The following is a 23,772-nucleotide window of genomic DNA, read 5'->3' as shown; positions in this document are numbered from 1 at the left end:
AATTGTGGTTAAAAAGTCAGTTCTTACCGGAGAAAAGCTGAGCTTGTGCCATCCATAGCTGCCGTCGACTCCCCTGAGACACTGCGCGTCAAGACAGTCGTGGAGACACCCTTCCGACTATCAGGTACTATTTAACTCACTAAAACACTAGCAACACAATAGAAAGACAAGGGATTTCCTAGAATTAACCTAGTAAATATGTCAAAAAACTTCGGAATCCGTCCCAATGCAATCACATTTTTTTTTATAAAACTTTTTTTAAATAATTTTTTTCTAGTCCGTCGCTATTAATATCCTCAAACACGAATCTTTCATCCTCGCTCAAATTAATGGGGAAATTGTTGTTTTCTCGGTCCGAATAGCACTTTTTGTTGGAGGCTCCCATTAAAAACAATGTGAATATGTGAGGAGCCATCAAACATGTGACGTCATCGTCTGCGACTTCTGGCATTTCTCTTAGCACCGAAAGTTGCGAAATGTATCGTGGATGATCACTACTAAATCCTTTCAGCAAATATATGGCAATGTAGCGAAATGATCAAGTATGACACATAGATTGGACCTGCTATCCCCGTTTAAATAAGAAAATCTCATTTCAATAGGCCTTTAAATCTTTGGGGTTGATGCACAATCTGATTTCTGATTTGACTTTTGTGTGCCCAGCGACCATGGATGACACCCAAGCTGTTGGTTCGGTGACTGAAGTAATAACGTCTATGCTTTCCATGCGTTTAAGTTCAGCTTTCACACAGTCTTGCATCGCTACTGGGATGCGGTGGGCCGGCCTAACAACTGGCGGCACATTGGGGTCCACTGTCATTGTGTAAACAACTGGTAGTTCTCCGAGCTCTTCACTGAAAATATCTTGGTATTGTGTGAGGATCCGTGCACTGAACTCTCCAGTGTTCTCTGTGGTGACATGGTGCACATCGGGACTCAACTCCACTAGCCCCGTACGCAGGCATGCACGGAAGCCCAACAGTGATGTCACATTCTATCCACTGTGAAAAATGGCAGTAAGTGGCGCTGTCCCTTTAAAAAGCATGTCAGCGTAGCTTCACCTTGTGTCTCCATTTTGGCTCCTCCGTAAGCCACCAAATTTGTGCTTCTGTGTTGTTTGGCGAGTTTCACGCCGCTGTTTACTCTATTGAAAGTCTTCAGTGACATTACATTGCATTTAGCACCTGTATCCACTTTCCTTTCGGTTGGCATGTCGTTTATGCACACTGTGACAAATCCTTCATCTTGGTCTCTTTGTTGTGGATTTACAGAGTCAATGCAATTTTCTGTTTCCAAGCCATCCACGTAGAATGTGTCATTTTCACTTTGGCAGTGTTGATCCACTGTCACATCATGCACAGACTGTCCATAGCACTTGTTTGTGGTAAACTTGGACTGACTCTGTGGCTTTGACTTGCAGCATTTTTTGTACAGATTTTGTTTCTTGCAGCTGTTTTCATGTTGTAATTCTCGAACACACCACCAGGGTGTGCACATCGAGGAGTCAGTTACTACCACCCTCTCATGCAGTTCTTATGTACAATTACTGTCCTGCTGAAGTCTTAATTAAAGCCAACTTATTCATGCAGCTCGGCACAGTTCTTCCAACGGGTAACCACAAACAACAACAAAACTGTCATTTCACCAAATGATCTACACTGTCCATTTTAAATTTTCAAAACAAAGACATACAACTTATTTTCGTAAAAATATTCAAATATTTAACAATGTATTGAAACAACAGTAGCATAAGGAAAGAAAAAAAGAAACAAAATAAATATTACACTTATGATATTATTTTTGTTTTTGATGATCATTTGTTTTCATAATGTATTTTAGAATGAAGGAGGTTTTCATGTCCTCTTTAAATTTCAATTGGCATTACATATATTATATCTATACATCTATATCTGGCAGCACGGTGGAAAATGGGTTAGTGCGTCTGTGTCACAATACGAAAGTCCTGAGTAGTCAGGGTTCAATCCCGGGCTCGGGATTTTTCTGTGTGGAGTTTGCATGTCCTACCTATGTAGCAGATTTGAGCGTTATGGAGCTATTACCATTGCAGTACAACGTCTTCATTGTTTTGCAGAAAAAAATTGCCGAAGCCAAATGTGTCAAGTGTCTTGAAGATACTATCATGTGACAATAGTCTCTGTGTTTTCTCCTCCGCCACTCGGCTGTGACGTCATTCCCAGCTTCTGGCGTAAACGAAAGGCGGCAGAACAGAGCAGGACTGCCTTGTAACGTCAAGTGTGCTAACTGTCGTGAAAGCACATGGACAGAAAGCCGCGAGCAGGACGCTAATAAGTCAGTCTTATTATTTGTTCTACAGTTTGAAATATTTTCGTCGTATAACATACATCTTTGATTCTTTATTTAAGGATAAAGTGGTCTCGATGCGCTAGAAGCACTGTGCCGCTTCTCGTGCTATCTTTGCTTGTTAGTTAGCTTAGCTCGCTAGTTAGCTTAGCTTGTTAGCTGCTAACAGAAGACACAGAAGTTATCAACACATCGCTAAGTAGAGATCAAGTGTGAGAGTAAAGTGGTTGTGATTGTGTGAAAATGTCTACATTACAAATGTTGAGAGCGTTGGTGGATCAGCGACTAACTGCTGCCGTTGAAGAAATATTTGTAGTGTTAGAAAGAACGATAGCAGAATACGAGGCGGAACTTTCTAGAACAAAAGAGGAAAACTATCAAATACTGGACGCTGTTTTCAAGAAACATCAAGTTGTGTTACACAGAACAGGTTTGTTTGCTTCTTACTCTCAAATGTTTACTAACTTTATATTTGATTGTTAACAAGAAATGGACATTTGGTATGATTGAAGTGAATGGAGTAGCCTTGTCAAGTGAAAGTAAACAATCTGGCATGCAGATGAAAGAAGATTCATGGAACAGAGTATTGTAACTAAAGAAGAACATGGATAATCAACAGAAAACATTCCTAGGTTTTGTTGCAGAGGTAGTCAGCAAATCAATACAACAGCTAAAATTAAAGTGTCCGTTTGCAAATTGCTTAAAGTTAGTTTTATTCTTACAAAAAAATATAACTCGATCGTCACCAGCTTGCTTATGTTACTATTAGTGGTTTAACAGAACATATACATATTTTTAAATGTCCATTTTTTTTCACAATTACTAACTGAGATAGGCTCCAGCGACCCCGAAGGGGACAAGTGGTACAAAAGGGATGGATAATTAAATTGAATAAAACTGGTTAGGAATTAGTTTGGCGTTCATGCTTGTCACTTACTGCTGTCTCGTACACACACTGGGAGCGTGTGCACGTACACAGAAACAGTCCGAGAGAAGCAACTAACAATTTGCAGTCATGTTGTTGTTGTCCTGATAGAATATACATTCAATGATATGGGATGTACGCCTTGCTTTTTTGCTAGCAAATGTTTTCATTTAATACTATAAACATTTAGTGGCACAGTAAAAAATTAAAAGTAATACGAAGTGTTCTATATCACAATTATAATATCAGCACTCAAACAACAATATACAGTAACACACATGTGCACTCATACTAATAAGACCTCATTCAGCTTTTTATAGCCAAGTAATACTATAAAAGTATAGTCCAGTAGCATGTATCAGTAACATAACATGACTGACAGCACATGCATGTCCATTACTGATCATAATGCCACGCATACACATGCCAGAATGAGAAGTGACACTGATAGGTTTTCATTGTAGTCAGTCCCCAGGAACGGTGATTTGTTTAAATTAGGTAAAAAATCAGATAATGTTAACACAAGGTCTAAAAGGCAAACATTTATTCATGAAAGCAGAATATGGCTTTTAGCACAAAATGATGTAACTCCACACATGCAAAACATGTGCACGCACATTAGCTTTGTGTGTTGATCTAACGCAGGGGTCGGCAACCTTCAGCATACAAAGAGACATTTTAGCCTGTTTCCCCCAAATAAAACCCACCTAGAGCCACAAACTCTTGTTAGATTCCTAAAATGACGATAACACCACTTATAGTTTTGTTACACTTATGACATCAAACATGTATTTGATGTATTTCTGGGTATAACAAAGCAAATCATCAAATTATTTTGAACATTAGAAACAAAATACACTGTTCCTTCCCTTATTAATGAATACAAAAATAAAAATCAACTCATTCCAACATTCTGAAAGCATACAACTACAGCATATTTATTTGACTAAAAATTGAAAACAACTACCTGGTCATCAATAAAAACAGCAAATTAATAAAAATGTAAGTAAATAAAATGTTTGTCTTTTTGATCCGTCCATTGCTAGGGGTTGACCGCTAAAAACAATACAATTGCATGGCAGCAAGAGATGTCGCATAAGGGCTGTGACATACATTTACATCCACAATATATTCACATGGGTTTTATTTTCCTATGACAAGATCCCAGAACTCTCCAAAATTACAATTGTAAAATTCAAATGAACTAACTAAATAAAATGAAATATAATAGATCAAGTAACCATTATTTGTTGACATTTGGTTTCAAAGCCAAAGGGAGCCACGACGGAGGCATGAAAGAACCTCATGTGGCTCCAGAGCCACAGGTTGCAGACCCCTGATCTAACGCTAGCTATCATTGAATATAGATTCAATATAATTATAAATTGTGGGGAATATAGACACTAAAATGTTCTGTTAAACCACTAATGGTAACAAAACATGTCCTTTGGTGGTCTTAATTTTTTTGTTGGAAAAATGTAAGAGCACAATTTGCAAACAGTTGAGTCTCTTTTAAAATTATGAACTTATTTCTAACCTGCCTGAATAAGTGACATTTCTTATTATTATAATCACATGACAGCATTAATTTCCATGAGATTATTTTCTACTAATAGTGTTTTAGACCACTTACAATGACAGTAACAAAAAATATATTTTTTTCATGAGCTGTGTACTAGTATTGTATGTCTGGGTAGGGGTCCTGCTTTGGAAACAAATTGTACCCTTTCAGGTATGACATTTAGTTCCCGTTAAAACATTCACATGTTGCACAATGAGATGTAAGCATGGGATCATGTGTACTGTACATTCCTGTAACTTTGTGATTGTATAATATATATCAATCAATCAATCAATCAATGTTTATTTATATAGCCCCAAATCACAAATGTCTCAAAGGACTGCACAAATCATTACGACTACAACATCCTCGGAAGAACCCACAAAAGGGCAAGGAAAACTCACACCCAGTGGGCAGGGAGAATTCACATCCAGTGGGACGCCAGTGACAATGCTGACTATGAGAAACCTTGGAGAGGACCTCAGATGTGGGCAAACCCCCCCCTCTAGGGGACCGAAAGCAATGGATGTCGAGCGGGTCTAACATGATACTGTGAAAGTTCAATCCATAGTGGCTCCAAGACAGCCGCAAGAGTTCAGTTCAAAGCGGATCCAAGACAGCAGCGACAGTCCCGTCCACAGGAAACCATCTCAAGCGGAGGCGGATCAGCAGCGTAGAGATGTCCCCAACCGATACAGGCGAGCGGTCCATCCTGGGTCTCGACTCTGGACAGCCAGTACTTCATCCATGGTCATCGGACCGGACCCCCTCCACAAGGGAGGGGGGGGGACATAGGAGAAAGAAAAGAAGCGGCAGATCAACTGGTCTAAAAAGGAGGTCTATTTAAAGGCTAGAGTATACAGATGAGTTTTAAGGTGAGACTTAAATGCTTCTACTGAGGTAGCATCTCATCTTATATTTGTATAAGTATTTCTTTAAAATAACAGCATTTCTTGATTAATATTTATAAATTAGGATTCTTAATAAATGACACTAGAATAAGCACACATTTGATTGTTATAGCTTTTTGTGTGTCTGTAAAGGCATGACTGGCTAAGTGCCATTAGTGCATGTGTTGGTGCACGTGGGAAAGTGCGAGCGGCTGCTATTGAAATGACAAACTTGGTTGTGGTCAGGTTTGTGCGGCAGAAAATGTCCAATTTTGCTAGATAGGAACTTTTTTACCAATGTTTTGGTCACGTGTTTGTGGCCGACAAAAATTTAGCTCAATAAAGGGATCGCTGGAATTCATGTCCTCCTTCAAGCGTTTCGACAGACGTTCCAATAATTGAACGGTGATGATGAAAACGTTTTTCTCTGTTGTGGCCGTCAGTTACATTGAAAATTGGTATGCGCTTATTTTTTAGTTAGATTTTGGAGTGGCATAGATTTGCCGTGTGCAGAGGACACATTAGCAGTGCGCAATTGCACAGGATTAGAGAGAACGTTGATTGGAAGCACAAAATATGAACTGCAGATTTCTGCTGAGCAGCAATAACAGATTTGATCTTTTTCTTTTGTGGCATTTTTGTGTTCTCTTTCCCTGCATTTTGACTCACCAGAAGCAGCATGTATGCGCAGGCGTCGTTTGAGCAACAAATAAAGACATACATAGTATTTTTCATGCTCGCCAACGGACTATATTTCTTTACCGCACGCGGTCCCCTTAAAGTTAAAACCCCATCTGTGACGTTTCACTGGCATCGTGGTGAAGAGTTGTTCTCTCGTGGGTGCAGCGGAGGATGGAACACAGCGTGAACCAAAGACACTGGCACAAAGGCACTAACAAAAACCAACAGAACTAGCGTGGGAGCTAGAATGAACAAAAAGCGCTGGTATGTAAACTAGGGACAAGCAGACAAACAAAATAGCATGGACGCTAATCTAATAACAAAAGTATTTTCTCAACATGCGGGACTGCGACTTCATCTGTTGCGTATAGCAAACTACAGTCCGAGAGCGAATGTCCAACAAAAGCGGTCTTAAATAAGGAGATAAATCAGGGGCAGGTGTGCGTGATCACACGGGAAGCAGGTGACACAAATGCGTTGCTAGGACAACAGAAACAAACCAGGAAGTGCCACCGGGACCTAAGAGAGCCAAATACAACACAGGATGATAACAAAACAGAAACAAAACCAGAGTATGACATGGTCCAAGACGTGGACCATGACACCATCGACATGAATGAGCACAACGATGAGCATTGGAAACATAACTTTATTGAAGTATTTTCAGTTGTGAAGTGAAGTGAATTATATTTATATAGCGCTTTTCTCTATTGACTCAACACGCTTTACATTGTGAAACCCAATATCTAAGTTACATTTAAACCAGTGTGGGTGGCACTGGGACCAGGTGGGTAAAGTGTCTTGCCCAAGGACACAACGGCAGTGACTAGGATGGGGGAAGCGGGAATCGAACCTGCAACCCCCAAGTTGCTGGCACAGTCGCTCTACCAACTGAGCTATGCCGCCTCAGTTGTTGAACTGAAATCCACAGTGACTGGCTAATTGTTTGAGTAGAAGCTAAGCGAGAAGGGTAATGCTGTGTACACATTAGGGTTGTCCCGATCCAATATTTGGATCGGATCAGCCGCCAGTATTTGCCAAAAAATGCATATCGGCAAGGCATGGGAAAATGCCGATCCAGATCCAGTTTTTTTAAAAACTCTGGTCCGCGTTTTCCAACGCACCGATTTAAATAATACATTCCACTCTTCTGCTGCTCCCTAAACTCTGTTCTGCATATTCCAGAACACCTTCAAAACTTCACAGGTCTGTGTTCTAACCGTTAAGACGGACGTGTGAATTAAAAGTTACGGTAAAAATGTCAGCTGTGTGGGATTATTTTACCCTACAAAACATGCCACAATAAATTGGCATAAACTTTATTGTGGCAACATAAACGCAACATAACAAATACCCAGAATCCCAATCTTCCATGACTCTTTCAGGCTATATTTTACACCCCGCTAGGACCAAACCCCGCCCCCCCCCTCCATGCGTCTGTTGAGGTGGGCGGAGTTGAGGGCGCGGACGTGTATAATATAGCCTTAAAGAGTCATAGATGCAAAAGTTTCTGGGTAATTGTTATGTTGCGTTTATGTTGTGTTACTGTGAGGATGTTCTCCCGAAATGTGTTTGTCGTTCTTGTTTGGTGTGGGTTCATAGTGTGGCGCATATTAGTAAGAGTGTTAAAGTTGTTTATATCACAACCTTCAGTGTAACCTGTATGACTGTTGACTATATCCCTTGCAATCTCGTACGTGTGACGATGGGAGCAGCGAGATGCTTGCTTCTGGCCGGCACGAAGATAACATGGTGTAAAGGCGGGTGATGACATATTGTAGAGGACGTTAAAAGTAAAGCTGTCATGGCACGCCCTCACTATTGTAGTCCGAGTGAAAGTCCGAGAATGATAGCCCCGGGAGAGGCACCAAAATCCGGAAACCCCCCAAAACAATGACGGGGGGAGGGGGTCGGTGATTATGCAGCTGAGCCATGTGCAGCTGAGCCTCATCAGAGTGGCCAAAGAGCTGCATGCGGCTCCGGAGCCGCGGGTTGCCGACCCCTGGTCTAGTATATAGAAAAGTGCAAAATAAATCTAACCCATTATTATTATTATTAATGATACTGCTATCTGTTGTTCCAGCTGACCAATTTAATTATGACACGGTGTGACATTCAGTTCAGCTGCTGCCACTACACGTTAAAATCAGCGCTAAATGATGACAAATAAGGAAGCAACACCACACAAAAGTTTGTTTCATAACAATGTTTTATTTTCAAATTCACTCACAAGGTGTCATTTTGAAGTGAACACACTTTTCTCACGACGAGTCACGGCCATATTTTATCAACCGTCCTCCTGGCGATCCATTAAAAAAAGTTTAAGTTTAAGTTAAAGTAGCAATGATTGTCACACACACACTAGGTGTGTTGAAATGTGTTCTCTGCATTTGACCCATCCCCTTGATCACCCCCTGGGAAGTGAGGTGGAGGTGGGCAGCAGCGGTGCCGCGCCCGGTAATCATTTATGGTGATATAACCCCCAATTACAACCTTTGATGCTGAGTGCCAAGAAGGGAGGTAATGGGTCACATTTTTTTATAGTCTTTGGTATGACAATAAAAAAAATATATATATTCTAATTTTTTATAGTCTTTGGTATGACCTCCTCTCTGAGCTGCCACCTTATCGTGGTAGAGGAGTTTGAGTGTCCAAAAGATCCTAGGAGCTATGTTGTCCGGGGGCTTTATGCCCCCTGGTAGGGTCTCTCAAGGCAAGCAGGTCCTAGTTGAGAGATCAGACAAAGGGCAGGCCGAAGACCTCTGTGAAGAAGAAAAATCATGGACCCAGATTTCCCTCGCCCAGACTCGGGTCACCGGGGCCCCGCTCTGGAGCCAGGCCCGGAGGTGGGGCACGATGGCGAGCGCCTGGTGGCCGGGCCTGTTCCCATGGGCCCCGACCGGGCACAGCCCAAAGAGGCAATGTGGGTCACCCCTCCAATGGGCTCACCACCCATAGCAGGGGCTATAGAGGTCGGGTGCGATGTGAGCTGGGCGGCAGCCGAAGGCAGAGAATTTGGCGGTCCGATCCTCTGCTACAGAAGCTAGCTCTTGGGACGTGGAACGTCACCTCACTGGGGGGGAAGGAGCCTGAGCTAGTGCGTGAAGTGGAGAAGTTCCGGCTGGATATAGTCGGACTCACTTCGACGCACAGCAAGGGCTCTGGAACCACTTTTCTCGAGAGGGGATAGACTCTCTTCCACTCTGGCGTTGCCGGCAGTGAGAGGCGACGGGCTGGGGTGGCAATTCTTGTTGCCCCCCCGGCTCAAAGCCTGCACGTTGGAGTTCAACCCAGTGGCCGAAAGGGTAGCCTTCCTCCGCTTTCGGGTGGGGGGGAAGGGTCCTGACTGTTGTTTGTGCTTACGCACCAAACAGCAGTTCAGAGTACCCACCCTTTTTGGGTACACTCGAGGGAGTACTGGAAAGTGCTCCCCCGGGTGATTCCCTTGTCCTACTGGGAGACTTCAACGCTCACGTTGGCAACGACAGTGAAACCTGGAGAGGCGTGATTGGGAAGAATGGCCGCCCGGATCTGAACCCGAGTGGTGTTTTGTTATTGGACTTTGTGCTCGTCACAGTTTGTCCATAAAAAACACCATGTTCAAACATAAGGGGTGTCCATATGTGCACTTGGCACCAGGACACCCTAGGCCGCAGTTCCATGGTCGACTTTGTAGTTGTGTCATCGGATTTGCGGCCTTATGTTTTGGACACTCGGGTGAAGAGAGGGGCGGAGCTTTCTACCGATCACCACCTGGTGGGGAGTTGGCTGCGATGGTGGGGGAGGATGCCGGACAGACCTGGCAGACCCAAGCGCATTGTGAGGGTCTGCTGGGAACGTCTGGCAGTCTCCTGTCAGAGAAAGTTTCAATTCCCACCTCCGGAAGAAAGTTGAACATGTCACGAGGGAGGTGCTGGACATTGAGTCCGAGTGGACCATGTTCTATTGCGGAGGCGGCTGATTGGAGCTGTGGCCACAAGGTAGTTGGTGCTTGTCGCGGCGGTAATCCCAGAACCTGTTGGTGGACACCAGCAGTGAGGGATGCCGTCAAGCTGAAGAAGGAGACCTATCGAGTTATTTTGGCTCATAGGACTCCGGAGGCAGTGGACAGGTACCGACAGGCCAAGCGGTGTGCCTATTCAGCGGTCGCGGAGGCAAAGACTCAAACATAGGAGAAGAAGCCATGGAAAACGACTTCCAGGCGGCTTTGAAGCGATTCTAGACCACCTTCAGCCGCCTCAGGAAGGGGAAGCAGTGCAATGTCAACACCGTGTATGGTACGGATCAGATCGGGGGCGGTACCTCTGGATTGGCAGACCGGGGTGGTGGTCCCTCTCTTTAAGAAGGGGGACCGGAGGGTGTGTTCCAACTAACGTGGGATCACACTACTCAGCCTTCCCGGTAAGGTTTATTCAGGTGTACTGGAGAGGAGGCTACGCCGGATAGTCGAACCTCGGATTCAGGAGGAACACTGTGGTTTTCATCCTGGTTGTGGAACTGTGTACCAGCTTTGTATACGCTCGGCAGGGTTCTTGAGGGTGCATGGGAGTTTGCTCAACCAGTCTACATGTGCTTTGTGGACTTGGAGAAGGCATTCGACCGTGTCCCTTTGGGAAGTCCTGTGGGGAGTGCTCAAAGAGTATGGGGTATCGGACTGTCTTATTGTGGCGGTCCACTCTCTGTATGATCAGTGTCAGAACATGGTCTGCATTGCCGGCAGTAAGTCAAACACATTTCCAGTGAGGGTTGGACTCCGTCAAGGCTGTCCTTTGTCAGCAATTCTGTTCATAACTTTTATGGAAATAATTTCTAGGCGCAGTCAAGGCGTTGAGGGGTTTCGGTTTGGTGGCCACAGGATTAGGTCTCTCCTTTTTGCAGATGATGTGGTCCTGATGGTTTGATCTGGCCAGGATCTTCAGCTTTCACTGGATCGGTTCGCAGCCGAGTGTGAAGCGACCGGAATGAGAATCAGCACTTCCAAGTCTGAGTCCATGGTTCTTGCCCGGAAAAGGGTGAAATGCCATCTCCGGGTTGGGGGGCAGACCCTTCCCCAAGTGGAGGAGTTCAAGTACCTAGGAGTCTTGTTCACGAGTGAGGGAAGAGGGGATCGTGAAATCGACAGGCGGATCGGTGAGGCGTCTTCAGTAATGCGGACGTTGTACCGATCCATTGTGGTGAGGAAGGAGCTGAGCCGGAAGGCAAAGCTCTCAATTTACCGGTCGATCTACGTTCGCATCCTCACCTATGGTCATGAGCTTTGGGTCATGACCAAAAGGATAAGATCACGGGTACAAGCGGCTGAAATGAGTTTCCTCCGCCGTGTGGTGGGTCTCTCCCTTAGAGATAGGGTGAGAAGCTCTGTCATCCGGGAGGAACTCAAAGTAAAGCTGCTGCTTCTTCACATGGAGAGGAGCCAGATGAGGTGGTTCGGGCATCTGGTCAGGATTTAGGGCACGTCCAACCGGTAGGAGGCCACGGGGGAAGACCCAGGACACGTTGGGAATACTATGTCTCCCGGCTGGCCTGGGAACGGCTCGGGATTCCCTTTGAAGAGCTGGACGAAGTGGCTGGGGAGAGGGAAGTCTGGGCTTCCCTGCTTAGGCTGCTGCCCCCGTGACTAGGGTTGGGTATCGAGTATCGATTGGAACCGGGACTAACTTTCAGATTCTCCCGGAATTGTTCAAAAGTTTAAATTTCGATTCCTAGTTTCGATACCCAGTCCGCCGACCGGAAACAAATGATATGTCCGCCGACCCGGAAGAAGAAGCCGCTGAACACCAACGAAGAAGCGCCCACCGCCGGAAGTGTTAGCATAGCTGAGCCTATGTAGCCGAGCGAGTCAGTCAAGCATGGATATCGGGCGTCGACGGTCGAAAGTGTGGCTTTATTTTACTAAAAAACATTTAAATATCGGACAAATGTAACACATGCGACAGGACTGTTTCTCCAAGTTCTCTGAACCTTTTGATGATTTTACGGACCGTAGATGGTAAAATCCCTAAATTCCTTGCAATAGCTCGTTGAGAAATGTTGTTCTAAAGCTTTTCGACAAATTGCTTAAAAAGTGGTGACCCTCACCCCATCCTTGTTTGTGAATTACTTAGCATTTCATGGAAGCTGCTTTTATAGCCAATCATGGCACCCACCTGTTCCCAATTAGCCTGCACACCTGTGGGATGTTCCAAATAAGTGTTTGATGAGCATTCCTCAACTTTATCAGTATTTATTGCCACCTTTCCCAACTTCTTTGTTACGTGTTGCTGGCATCAAATTCTAAAGTTAATGATTATTTGCAAACAAAAAAATGTTTATGAGTTTGAACATCAAATATGTTGTCTTTGTAGCATATTCAACTGAATATGGCTTGAAAATAATTTGCAAATCATTGCATTCTGTTTATATTTACATCTAACACAATTCCCCAACTCAAATGGAAACGGGGTTTGTATATATATAATATATTTATACATGCGTGTGTGTGTGTGTGTGTGTGTGTGGTTCCACAAGGCTCGTTATTTAAATGATATTTGTTCAGTATCTAATAGATTAAAATGTATTATGTTTGCAGACGATACACATGTATATTGTTCAGGAGAATACTTGAAGTGTTGAGGTTAATAGAAGTTGAGTTGATTCAGCTAAACAAATGTTTTGATATTTATAAGTTATCATTTAAATGATAAGAAAACTTAATTTGTGGTGTTAAGTGGTGCAAGGACAAATTGTGAAGCAAAACTAAATCAATTGGAAATTAATAGAGTATATGAAACTAAATTATTGGGAAGAATAATTGATAATAAATTATGTTGAATATATACCGTATTTTTCGGATTAAAAAATCACATTTCTTTTTCATAGTTTGGCCAGGGGTGCGATTTATACTCTGGAGGGACTTATGTGTGAAACTTATTTACACATTACTGTAAAATATCAAAAAATATTATTTATCTTATTCACATAAGTGCCTAGACGTACCGATAGAAGAGGAAGCCGCACATTGTCTACTTTCGAGTTGGCAGAGTTGTTTAGAAGTGACACCGAGGAAGAAGATTTCATGATATTTAGCGATTAGGAGTGACAGATAGTTTGGTAAAGGTATAGCATGTTCTATAAGTTATAGTTATTTGAATGACTCTTAGCATAATATGTTAGGTTAACATAGCAGGCACCTTCTCAGTTGGTTATTTATGCCTCATATAACGTACACTTATTCAGCCTGTTGTTCACTATTCTGTAATTTATTTTAAATTGCCTATCTAATGTCTATTCTTGGTGTTGGATTTTATTTAAATACATTTCCCCCAAAAATACAACTTATACTTCAGTGCGACTTATATGTGTTTTTTTTTGCCATGAATTGATGAAGGTGGACCCCGACTTAAACAAGTTGAAAAACTTATTGGGGTGTTACCATTTAGTGGTCAATTGTAGGGAATATGTACTGTACTGTGCAATCTACTAATAAAAGTATCAATCAATCAATCAATCAATGCCTTCTCTAATTATGCATTTTCGTCCGGTGCGACTTATTCTCCGGAGCGATTTATAATCCGAAAAATACAGTAAAGGGAAAAATATCCAAATCCATTGCTTCTCTTTATAAAGTAAAACATGCCAAATAAGACATGTCTGCGAATGTTATTGTGGAAGGTCTCTGTCCCAGATCCTCCTTTGCTTGGCTGGAATCACCACACTCGGTCTCAGTGATTTACACTTTTATTGATGGCAGTACATGCAACTGCATCAGTCCAGTGCTCTCCAGTTTGTTCACTGTATCTCGCCGTCTGTGTCTTTCTGTCTCCGTCACTTTCATCATCTTTCCCCTTAAGATCTCCAACGCTGCTGATAAAGGAACAGGTGATTAGATAACTTGCCCCAGCTGAGGTATCGGCTCACCTGTATGCTGCTTCGTGGCCAATCCCTGCACATGCCCCGCCCGCAGGGAAGGCGTAGGCCACGCCCCTCTCCACATGCCAATACAAGCACTTTCTCTCCCGGTGTGAATTTATGCAGTTGGGTTCCCCGGTTATACTTGCGCCGCTGACGCTCTTGGGCACGGAGTAAATTCTCACGTGACAAGCGACCCACCTGGTGGAGTTTTGCTCGCATGTCAAGGACGTACTGTAACTAATTTTTGCTGGAGCTTGGACCCTCCTCCCAGCTTTCTTTAATGACGTCCAAGACTCCGCGAGGCCTCCGGCCGTACAATAACTCACACGGTGCAAAACCAAGTGAGGCCTGGGGTACCTCCTGCATCGCAAACATGAGGGGATCCAACCATTTACCCAATTATGTTTGTTCTTGTGCATAAATTTACGGCTCATTGTTTTCAGTGTTTTATTCAATCTCTCCACCAGTCCATCCGTTTGTGGCAGGTACACGCTGGTGCGGATCGCTTTTATCCCCAATAATCCGTACAGTTCTTTTATAATGCGTGACATAAAGGACGTGCCCCGGTCAGTCAGAATCTCTTTTGGGATTCCATCTTGGGAGATGACCTGAAACAGTGCTTGCGCGACACTTTTGGCGGAGATAGAGCGCAAAGGCTTTGCTTCGGGATACCGCGATGCGTAATCCACCAGGACTAAAACAAAACGATGTCCCCGTGTACTCGGGCCAATTCTCTTGAATGGAACCTCTATGAGCGATAATGGGCGTAACGGTGCCCGTGGAGTGGCCGCTGGATTCACCAGCTGGCAGTCTGGCCAGGCTGCGCACCACCGGCGCACATCCGCCCGGAGGCCTGGCCAATAGAATTGGACCATGACTCGATTAAGTGTCTCGTCATACCCCAAATGTTAAGCCATCGGGTCGAACCAGGTTTTGGTGGATCAGGGACTGCTTACAGCCCGAGTCCACCATCGCCCGATATGTACCCCCTTGTACTCTTACCGGGACGTAGTATGTCTCTCCTGGATCGGGGGCGGGTGCTGGCGGCTCGACAACCCGCATTGCCCGCCCCACCTCCATCATGGAGCAATCCCTGCGCACGTGACCGGGTTGTCTGCACCCCCAGCACACCAGCCCTGGAAGTTGAGGTGCCCTCTGCGAGGGAAGCCCTCTCGCCGCAGCACTGGGAACCTGCAACATGCACACATCAGATTTATTGTTAACCCGTGTCCCAATGTTAGTGGTGTGTGTGTGCGTGCCTGCGTGTGTGTGTGTAAGTGTTTGTGTGGCCACCAGGAAAACCTGGTCTTTATGCTCGGGTGATCTTGCCCGCTCCATACCCCCCCATCGCGGGGCGAGTTGACGCCGGGGTGCTGGGGTGGATCCTGCGGCCGTCCTCGGGGTTGCCTCCCTCTGCACTGCTAGGTGTTCCTCCGCCAACCTCACCGCTGCTTTTACGCTCGGGGGGCTGTGGTATCTCACCCACGCTCATGTCCTAGCCGGGATGGCGTCCAGGAACCGCTCCAAAACGATGCTTTCCAGCACACCTGGATCCTGTCCATTGGGCCGGAGCCACCGGGTCGCTGCGTCCCTCAGCCGGTAGGCGAACACGAACGCTCGGTCTTCTGGCTCCAGCGTCATCGCTCTAAATCAGCGTCAGCTGCTGCCGATCCGGTCCAGGATGGCTTAACAGAGGTTGGTGTATTGCAGGTGGGCAGATGCCGAGAGACTCAACACCGCCCGCTGCGCCTCCCCCACCAGGAGCGGCAGCAGTTTTGCTCCCCACTCTTCTTCCGGCCACCTGTTTGACGCCTCGAACACGTCCAGGAATGTTTGAGGATCCTCCCCCTCTACCATGCGTTTCATGTCGCGATTGTTGCTGACTTGCTGCTGATACTTGCGCCAGCACTTGTCCAAGCGCTTCCAAGGGGTTTGGTGCTGACATCTTTCCTGGATTCTTCCTTAGTTGAGCGCCACTGTGGAAGGTCTCTGTCCCAGATCCCCCGTTGTTTGGCTGGAATCACCACACTCGGTCTCAGTGATTTACACTTTTATTGATGGCAGTACATGCAACTGCATCAGTCCAGTGCTCTCCAGTTTGTTCACTGTGTCTCGTCGTGTGTGTCTTTCTCTCTCCGTCACTCTCATCATCTTTCCCCTCAAGATTTCCAAGGCTGCTGATAAAGGGAACAGGTGATTGGATCACTCGCTCCAGCTGAGGTATCTGCTCACCTGTATGCTGCTTCCTGGTCGGCCCCTGCACACGCCCCGCCCGCAGGGAACGCGTAGGCCACGCCCCTCTCCACAGTTATATTGTTCTTTTATTTTTCCATATTTAACATATTGTGTTGAAGTTTGTGGAAATGTTTACAGCAACAGTCTTCCAGCTTGTATTCTTAGGTTATTTCAATTAAGAGGAGAACACTATCATTTACGGGGGATATTGATTTTTGAAATAGGTAAAGTAAGAAGGGATATAAAATGCAAATGTATCACAGTTTTAGGAGTTAAGTGGTGGAACAAGCTCAGTGATGAGTTGAAGACATGTAGTTCTCTCACTGGGTCCATGTGTACACTCTCAGTTACATTAACACTGATATTATACATGTGGGCCAATAGATAGAAATGCTGTTAAATGTAGCTTTGATGTGGCAAGCTACTTTTGCAGTGTAGCGTGTAGTGTAGCTTGCTACAATTCTCTGAGGATAGCTTAGCTACATTTAATGGAGAGTAACTTGTAGCTTAGCTTACTACATTTTCCAGGTCGCTTGCCCATCACTGTCTATTTGGCCTAGCTCACATGTGAATAGTTTGAATACTGCAAACTTCAATACAGTAACACCTCATTTGTGTTCTATGTTCTGCAGACGTCCAGCAGGTGTCAGCAGAGAGTCATGAAGAGATTCCCTCCAAGCAGCAAGAGTGGAGCTCCAGTGTGGGACAGAAGGAGCTACAGGCCCCCTCCCACATTAAAGAGGAAGAGGAGGAACTGTGGAAGCAGCTTCAAAGGTTGGTGGAGGATAATGATGAAGCTGAAGCTCAGTCCTTACAGCTTCATCACAGTCAAAGTGAGGAGAACAGAGGGGCGGAGCTTGTAAGTCAACACATCACAGAAGCTGATGGAGAGCATTGTGAACATATAAAGTCAGAACCAGACAGCATCTTTGCTCCACTGTCAGACATGGACCACATGATGTCAGACTCTTCTGATCACAGTGACCACATCCAAAAACCTTTGGAGAGGAAAAATTACTCTAAAGGTGATACAAGACATCACACTAACAACAAACACTTTGACTGCTCTCAATGTGGGAAATCATTTAGACTGAAGACTGATTTTACAAGACACATGAGAATACATACTGGAGAGAAACCTTTTACTTGCTCTGTTTGTAAAAAAAGTTTCTCCACAAAGCAACACATGACCACACACATGAGAACACACACTGGAGAGAAACATTTTACTTGCTCTGTTTGTAAGAAGAGTTTCTCCAGAAGGCAACACATGACCACACACATGAGAAGACACACTGGAGAGAAACCTTTTCCATGCTCAGTGTGTCCCAAAAGATTCTCCATAAATGAGCAAATGAAAAGACACATGAGAACACACACTGGAGAGAAACCTTTTACTTGCTCTCTTTGTAAGAAGAGGTTTTCCAGAAAGCTTAACATGTCCACGCACATGAGAACACATACTGGAGAGAAACCTTTTACTTGCCCTGTTTGTAAGAAGAGTTTCTCCACAAAGCTTGTCATGACCAGAAACATGAGAACACACACTGGAGAGAAACCGTTTAGTTGCACTGTGTGCGATAAAACATTCAGGGTTAAGAATAAGGTCAGTAAACACAAGTGTGTAACAGTCATGGAAGCTGCAGGGATTTAAAACCACTTAAGCAGTGATTGTGCTAAATGTACTTTAAAACACAGCATGTTTAATATGAATGAATATTTGATGTTGTATGTAGTAGTGCTTCTCATCTTCTACTGTTATTTTATGTTGTTCTGGAATTACTTTTTAAGTTGTGTGCATTTATTGAATATCATGTACTATTTTATTTTATTTTCTCATTGTTAAAGAGAGAACTTCTTTCTTATTATTTACAGTTGTTTTTTGTTCACACATTTTCTTCCATTGCATTTTTATTGATGTTATTATCCAATTAAAAGAATGAATGAATAAAATTGTTAACAAAATGTGGACTGAGCAGCATTATTACATCATGAATGTTAACTCCTGCAAAACATCAACAAAGAAGAAAAAGTCTGAAGTTAGCAACACATCACAGAACTTTAGAGCCATCGTGAGTGGAGTTGCTTGTTTTTATTGCTGCATTTGTACTTATTTCACCTCACATCTTCACTTTCAACCCTAAAGTCTTCTTCAAATATATTGTTGAAGGTTTTGAAGATCGATGTTTATGATGTGTGTGTAGTCTGTGGAAAGGGTTGTTGTCCCTTGTGGATCCAATTGTTCACTTGCACAGATACATCTTCATCATCATCATCATCATCAGACATAACCGGTCCACTACTGGATGAAACCTTAGCATTAATGTTCTAATATCAGTGTGACCTCATTATTCCTTGATTATAAGACCTAAAGGCCTACTGAAATGAGATGCTCTTATTTAAACGGGGTTAGCAGGTCCATTCTATGTGTCATACTTCATCATTTCGCGATATTGCCATATTTTTGCTGAAAGGATTTAGTAGAGAACATCCACGATAAAGTTCGCAACTTTTGGTCGCTAATAGAAAAGCCTTGCCTGTACCGGAAGTCGCAGACAATGACGTCACCCGTGTGATGGCTCCTCAAATCCTCACATTGTTTTTAATCGGAGCCTCCAATAAAAAGAGCTATTTGGACCGAGAAAACGACAATTTCCCCATTAATTTGAGCGAGGATGAAAGATTTGTGTTTGAGGATATTGATAGTGACAGACTAGAAAAAAAATAAATAAATCAAGTTTAAAAAAAAAGGCGATTGCATTGGGACGGATTCTGATGTTTTTAGACACATTTATCAGGATAAACCTGGGAAATCCCTTATCTTTCTATTGTGTTGCTAGTGTTTTAGTGAGTTTAATATTACCTGATAGTCAGAGGGGTGTGTCCACGGGTGTCTTGAGGCCAGTGTTTGAAGGAAGTCGACGGCAGCTGTATGGATGGCACAAGCTCAACTGATCTCCGGTAAGTGGCGACTTTTTACCACAATTTTCTCACCCAAAACTGCTGGTTGACATTTGGTCGGGATCCATGTTCGCTTGACCGCTGTGATCCATAGGAAAGCTTCGCCTCCGGGAATTTCAAACAAGGAATCACTGTGTGTTTGTGTGGCTAAAGGCTAAAGCTTCCCAACTCCATCTTTCTACTTTGACTTCTCCAATATTAATTGAACAAATTGCAAAAGATTCAGCAACACAGATCTCCAAAATACTGTGTAATTATGCCGTTAAAGCAGACGACTTTTAGCTGTGTGTGTGTGCAGCGCTCATATTTCCTAACAGTGTGTGACGTCTTGCGTACACGTCATCATTACACGACGTTTTCAAGACGAAACTCCCGGGAAATTTAAAAATGCAATTTAGTAAACTAAAGCGGCCGTATTGGCATGTGTTGCAATGTTAATATTTCATCATTGATATATAAACTATCAGACTGCGTGGTGGCTAGTAGTGGCTTTCAGTAGGCCTTGAAAATACGGATTTCAGCACTGTATTGCTGTGTTGGATCCGCTTTGGACTGGACTCTCGCGACTGTGTTGGATCCATTATGGATTGAACTTTCACAGTATCATGTTAGACCCGCTCGACATCCATTGCTTTCCTCCTCTCCAAGGTTCTCATAGTCATTATTGTCACCGATGTCCCACTGGGTGTGAGTTTTCCTTGCCCTTATGTGGGCCTACCGAGGATGTCGTGGTGGTTTGTGCAGCCCTTTGAGACACTAGTGATTTAGGGCTATATAAGTAAACATTGATTGATTGATTGATACTCCAACTCACCACACTGAGAAGTGGGGGCGATCCTGAGCTGGCAGATGCATGTTGCTATCATGTTTTATCAGCGAGGAAGACAGCAATTGTGTATACTTTTTTGTCGGAAGCAAGTTGTATTTGTGGTATACTGAAGTTTCATGATGTTGTTTGCACATCAGATTGACTCTCTCTCTCATCCACAGTCGAAGGCGAAGCCTAGCAATGTTGTTGCTAACGACGCCGAGGAAGCTAGCGTAGCTGCGGGACCTCGTCGGAGCTATGCTAAAAACATTAGCTGTCCACCTACGCCAGCTCCTACTTGTTCACCATCACACGAGCTCACCTGCGATCCAGCGGTCGGCGGCACGACGGAGGACTTCACCCCGAACATCGGTGCGGTTGGCGGCCCAGAGATGGAGGAAGACTGCTCAGACAGCGGCTCAGCGGCGGACGGCGTAACGGCTTCTGACGACTCCCTGGCCACCATTAAAGTCGGCAGCGCGGAGGTCCTCCTAACTTCTCCTGAAACCTTGAGGGTCATCACCGCGTCACCTTGACCTCCCACAGCCTACACAGGTTTCGGGGGTCTCTTCGTGGATCCATGGTCTTTGTTCTCAACCTCACCAAAACCCGCGAAAAGCACATCTACCCCCACCACTCCTACCTGGCCCCCCCTCCCCCTCTTCAACCACACCGCTCCCCCATCACCTGGACGACGAACAATAGGCCACTCTCCCTCTCTTCCTCCCCCAAGTCTTGCCACAGAAACCTCAATAACAACCAACACCCCTCCATCTTCTGGACAGTACTTCTCTCCAACGGACTCTGATGTTGTCTTTGGTTCCGGTGGGCTACACATCATCCATCTTAATGTGAACAGCCTCTCTGGAAATAAACTCGACCAAATCAGAGAAATGTTCCACAAAAATAAGGTAAATATCGTGTGTTTCTCCGAAACTAAATTAGATGAGAGTGTTTCTGATTCAGAGATAGAGATAGAAAACTTCTCGGTCATCAGAAAGGACAGGAATAAACATGGTGGTGGTGTTTGTATGTATATTCACCAGGATATTAAATACATAACTCGCTCTGATCTCAAGCACAATACCCTTGAATCTGTGTGGGCAGAAATCAAATTCACTAACGCTAAGCCGGTACTAATAGGGACTGTATACAGACCCCCTAATCAGAGTGATTTCTATGGTGCCCTGGAGGAGTGCTTAGCTGGTGTAGAAAACATGGAGATTATTATAACTGCAGATCTGAACACAGATATTCAACGCAGAGATGCGCCTGTCTTCAAATCTTACAGCAAATTCTGTAATCTGCATGCTCTTTCCCAGCTAATAACACTCCCCACACGGGTGTGTGTTTCCACCCAGTCAACCATAGATCTCATCCTCACATCAGACCGGCATAATATTAAAAATAGTGGGGTCATGATCTGTGGTTTTAGCGACCACTATATAACCTTCTGCACGCGCAAAATAAGTAAACCTAAAGCCAATGGCCACATAACAGCTCAATCCAGATCCCTTAAAAAATACAACAGTGATAATTTCAACCTCAAATTAGATGAGTGGGACTGGTCCCCTGTGCTCACCAGCAACCTGGTTGAAGATGCTTGGGATGGCTTCAAAACTGCGTTTCTAGCGATACTAAATTATATAGCTCCCATGAGAACAGTCAGGATCAAAGCCCGCTATGAACCGTGGATCAATCCAGACCTATTAGCTGCCATAAAAGATAGGGACAGAAAATATTTCGAATATCAAAAGTGTAAAACCGAAGTAAATAAACAACACAATAATAATAACCTCAAATCACTCCTTTCAACGCTCAAAAAGCAATGCAATAAATTAAGAAATAAAACAAACAACCTGACTAAATCCTTAAAAAAAAATTATATCAATGACAAAATAGAGATAGCAAGCAGACTTAACATCTTTTTTACCAACATAGCCACAACTCTCGTAAACAAGCTATCCCAACATTCTGGTCGCTTTGGTGTAGAACACATTAAAGCCTTCTACAAAAAGCTCGGAGTAGTCAACAACAATTTCAAATTAGAAATGGTCTCAGCTAACGAGGTGCTTAATAAATTGAGCGCGCTCCACCCAAACAAGACCACCGGCCTTGACAATATCCCCTCCAGATTCCTCATGGACTCTGCCACCACCATTGCCCCAATAATCACACATATAATAAACTTCTCAATCAAACAAGGCCAGTTACCCAAGGATTTCAAGATAGCAAGAGTAACCCCCCTTTATAAAAAAAGGAAGCAAATTAGAACCTGGTAACTACCGACCTGTTTCTATTCTCACTTCCATTTCCAAAGTAATGGAGAAAATAGTTTATGAACAGGTTGATAGATACCTTGCTACTAATAAACTAATGTACAAATTCCAATCCGGCTTCAGAACTAAGCACTCCACTGACACATGCCTTCTCTATCTGAGCGACCACATCAAACATGAGGTGGAGGCGGGCAAATACTGCGGCATGGTCATGCTGGACATTCAGAAGGCCTTTGACACCGTTAACCACGCTATACTGTTGGATAAGCTCCGAGCAATCGGATTCGATGAAACCTCATCAAGCTGGATGCAATCTTACTTGGAGGGGAAGAAACAGGTGGTAGAGGTGCCCCTCCCCTCTCAGTAAGCTGTGGAGTCCCCCAAGGCAGTATACTAGGACCTTTACTGTTCCTAATATACGTAAATGACATGCCCTCAGCATGCCACTGTGAATTCCTCCTGTTTGTGGATGACTCGGCCCTGCTGGTATCCGGCAAGGACAAGTCACAGGTGGAACAAATCCTCAGTGATGAACTCCTCAATATTTGCACCTGGCTCGCTGACAACAAGCTATCCATACACTTAGGTAAAACGGAATCCATCCTATTTGGGTCCCATATCAAACTTAAGAAGGTCAGTGACTTCACTATAAAAGTGGGTGACATTGTTATCACCAGGAAGGATGAGATCACCTACCTAGGTTCCATTCTAGAGGCTAATCTTTCCTGTGATAAAATGGCAACCAAGGTGATCAAAAAGGTCAACCAAAGAACGAGATTCCTCTACAGAATCTCCTCTCTGGTCAACAAAAGCACCTTGAAGATTCTAGCGGGAACTCTCATTCAACCCTTTTTCGATTACGCTTGCTCCTCCTGGTACCTTAGCACCTCCAAAACCCTTAAATCTAGACTCCAAACATCCCAGAATAAGCTAGTCCGGTTACTTTTAGACCTCCACCCCAGATCACACCTCACTCCAACCGACTTTTCCAAAGTGGGCTGGCTCAGGGTGGAGGACAGAGTAAAACAACTTGCACTGAGCCTAGTCTATAAAATCCGCTACACCTCCTTGATACCGAAGTACATGTCCAACTACTTCCTTAACGTAAATGACCGCCATAACCACAACACCAGGGGCAGCTCCACAAACCACGTTAAACCCAGATTCCGATCTAACAAAGGTCTTAACTCATTCTCTTTCTATGCCACATCAATGTGGAA

General features: G+C 44.1%; 4 protein-coding genes across 4 annotated transcripts in view; 2 read left to right on the top strand and 2 right to left on the bottom strand.

Moving 5' to 3' along the window:
• The window catches only part of LOC133546717 (gastrula zinc finger protein XlCGF17.1-like), a 113,560-nt gene that overhangs the window by 53,744 nt on the left and 36,044 nt on the right, over positions 1–23,772 (bottom strand). The window lies entirely within an intron of this gene.
• The window catches only part of LOC133546709 (oocyte zinc finger protein XlCOF8.4-like), a 233,491-nt gene that overhangs the window by 182,653 nt on the left and 27,066 nt on the right, over positions 1–23,772 (bottom strand). The gene's annotated exons all lie outside the window — the stretch shown is intronic.
• Positions 1–23,772, top strand: part of LOC133546706 (zinc finger protein 568-like) — a 129,060-nt gene that overhangs the window by 87,821 nt on the left and 17,467 nt on the right. The window lies entirely within an intron of this gene.
• Positions 2,274–18,455, top strand: LOC133546712 (zinc finger protein OZF-like). Its single transcript, XM_061892514.1, has 2 exons — positions 2,274–2,752; positions 17,137–18,455. The coding sequence occupies exons 1-2, from the start codon at positions 2,566–2,568 to the stop codon at positions 18,156–18,158; spliced, it is 1,209 nt and encodes a 402-aa protein (XP_061748498.1). The 5' UTR covers positions 2,274–2,565; the 3' UTR covers positions 18,159–18,455.

This window comes from Nerophis ophidion, unplaced genomic scaffold (assembly GCF_033978795.1).
Source record: "Nerophis ophidion isolate RoL-2023_Sa unplaced genomic scaffold, RoL_Noph_v1.0 HiC_scaffold_38, whole genome shotgun sequence".
Taxonomy (NCBI): Eukaryota; Metazoa; Chordata; class Actinopteri; order Syngnathiformes; family Syngnathidae; genus Nerophis; species Nerophis ophidion.
Note: the sequence above shows the minus strand (reverse complement) of the source record. Positions and strands in the feature narration are given on the sequence as shown.

What these genes read in the sequence shown, in the direction of transcription:
- LOC133546712 (XM_061892514.1), top strand. Translation starts at nt 2,566, where the DNA reads ATGTCTACATTACAAATGTTGAGAGCGTTGGTGGATCAGCGACTAACT. An exon ending in AGTTGTGTTACACAGAACAG is followed by an intron (nt 2,753 to 17,136) that starts GTTTGTTTGCTT and finishes TATGTTCTGCAG; the next exon opens with ACGTCCAGCAGGTGTCAGCA.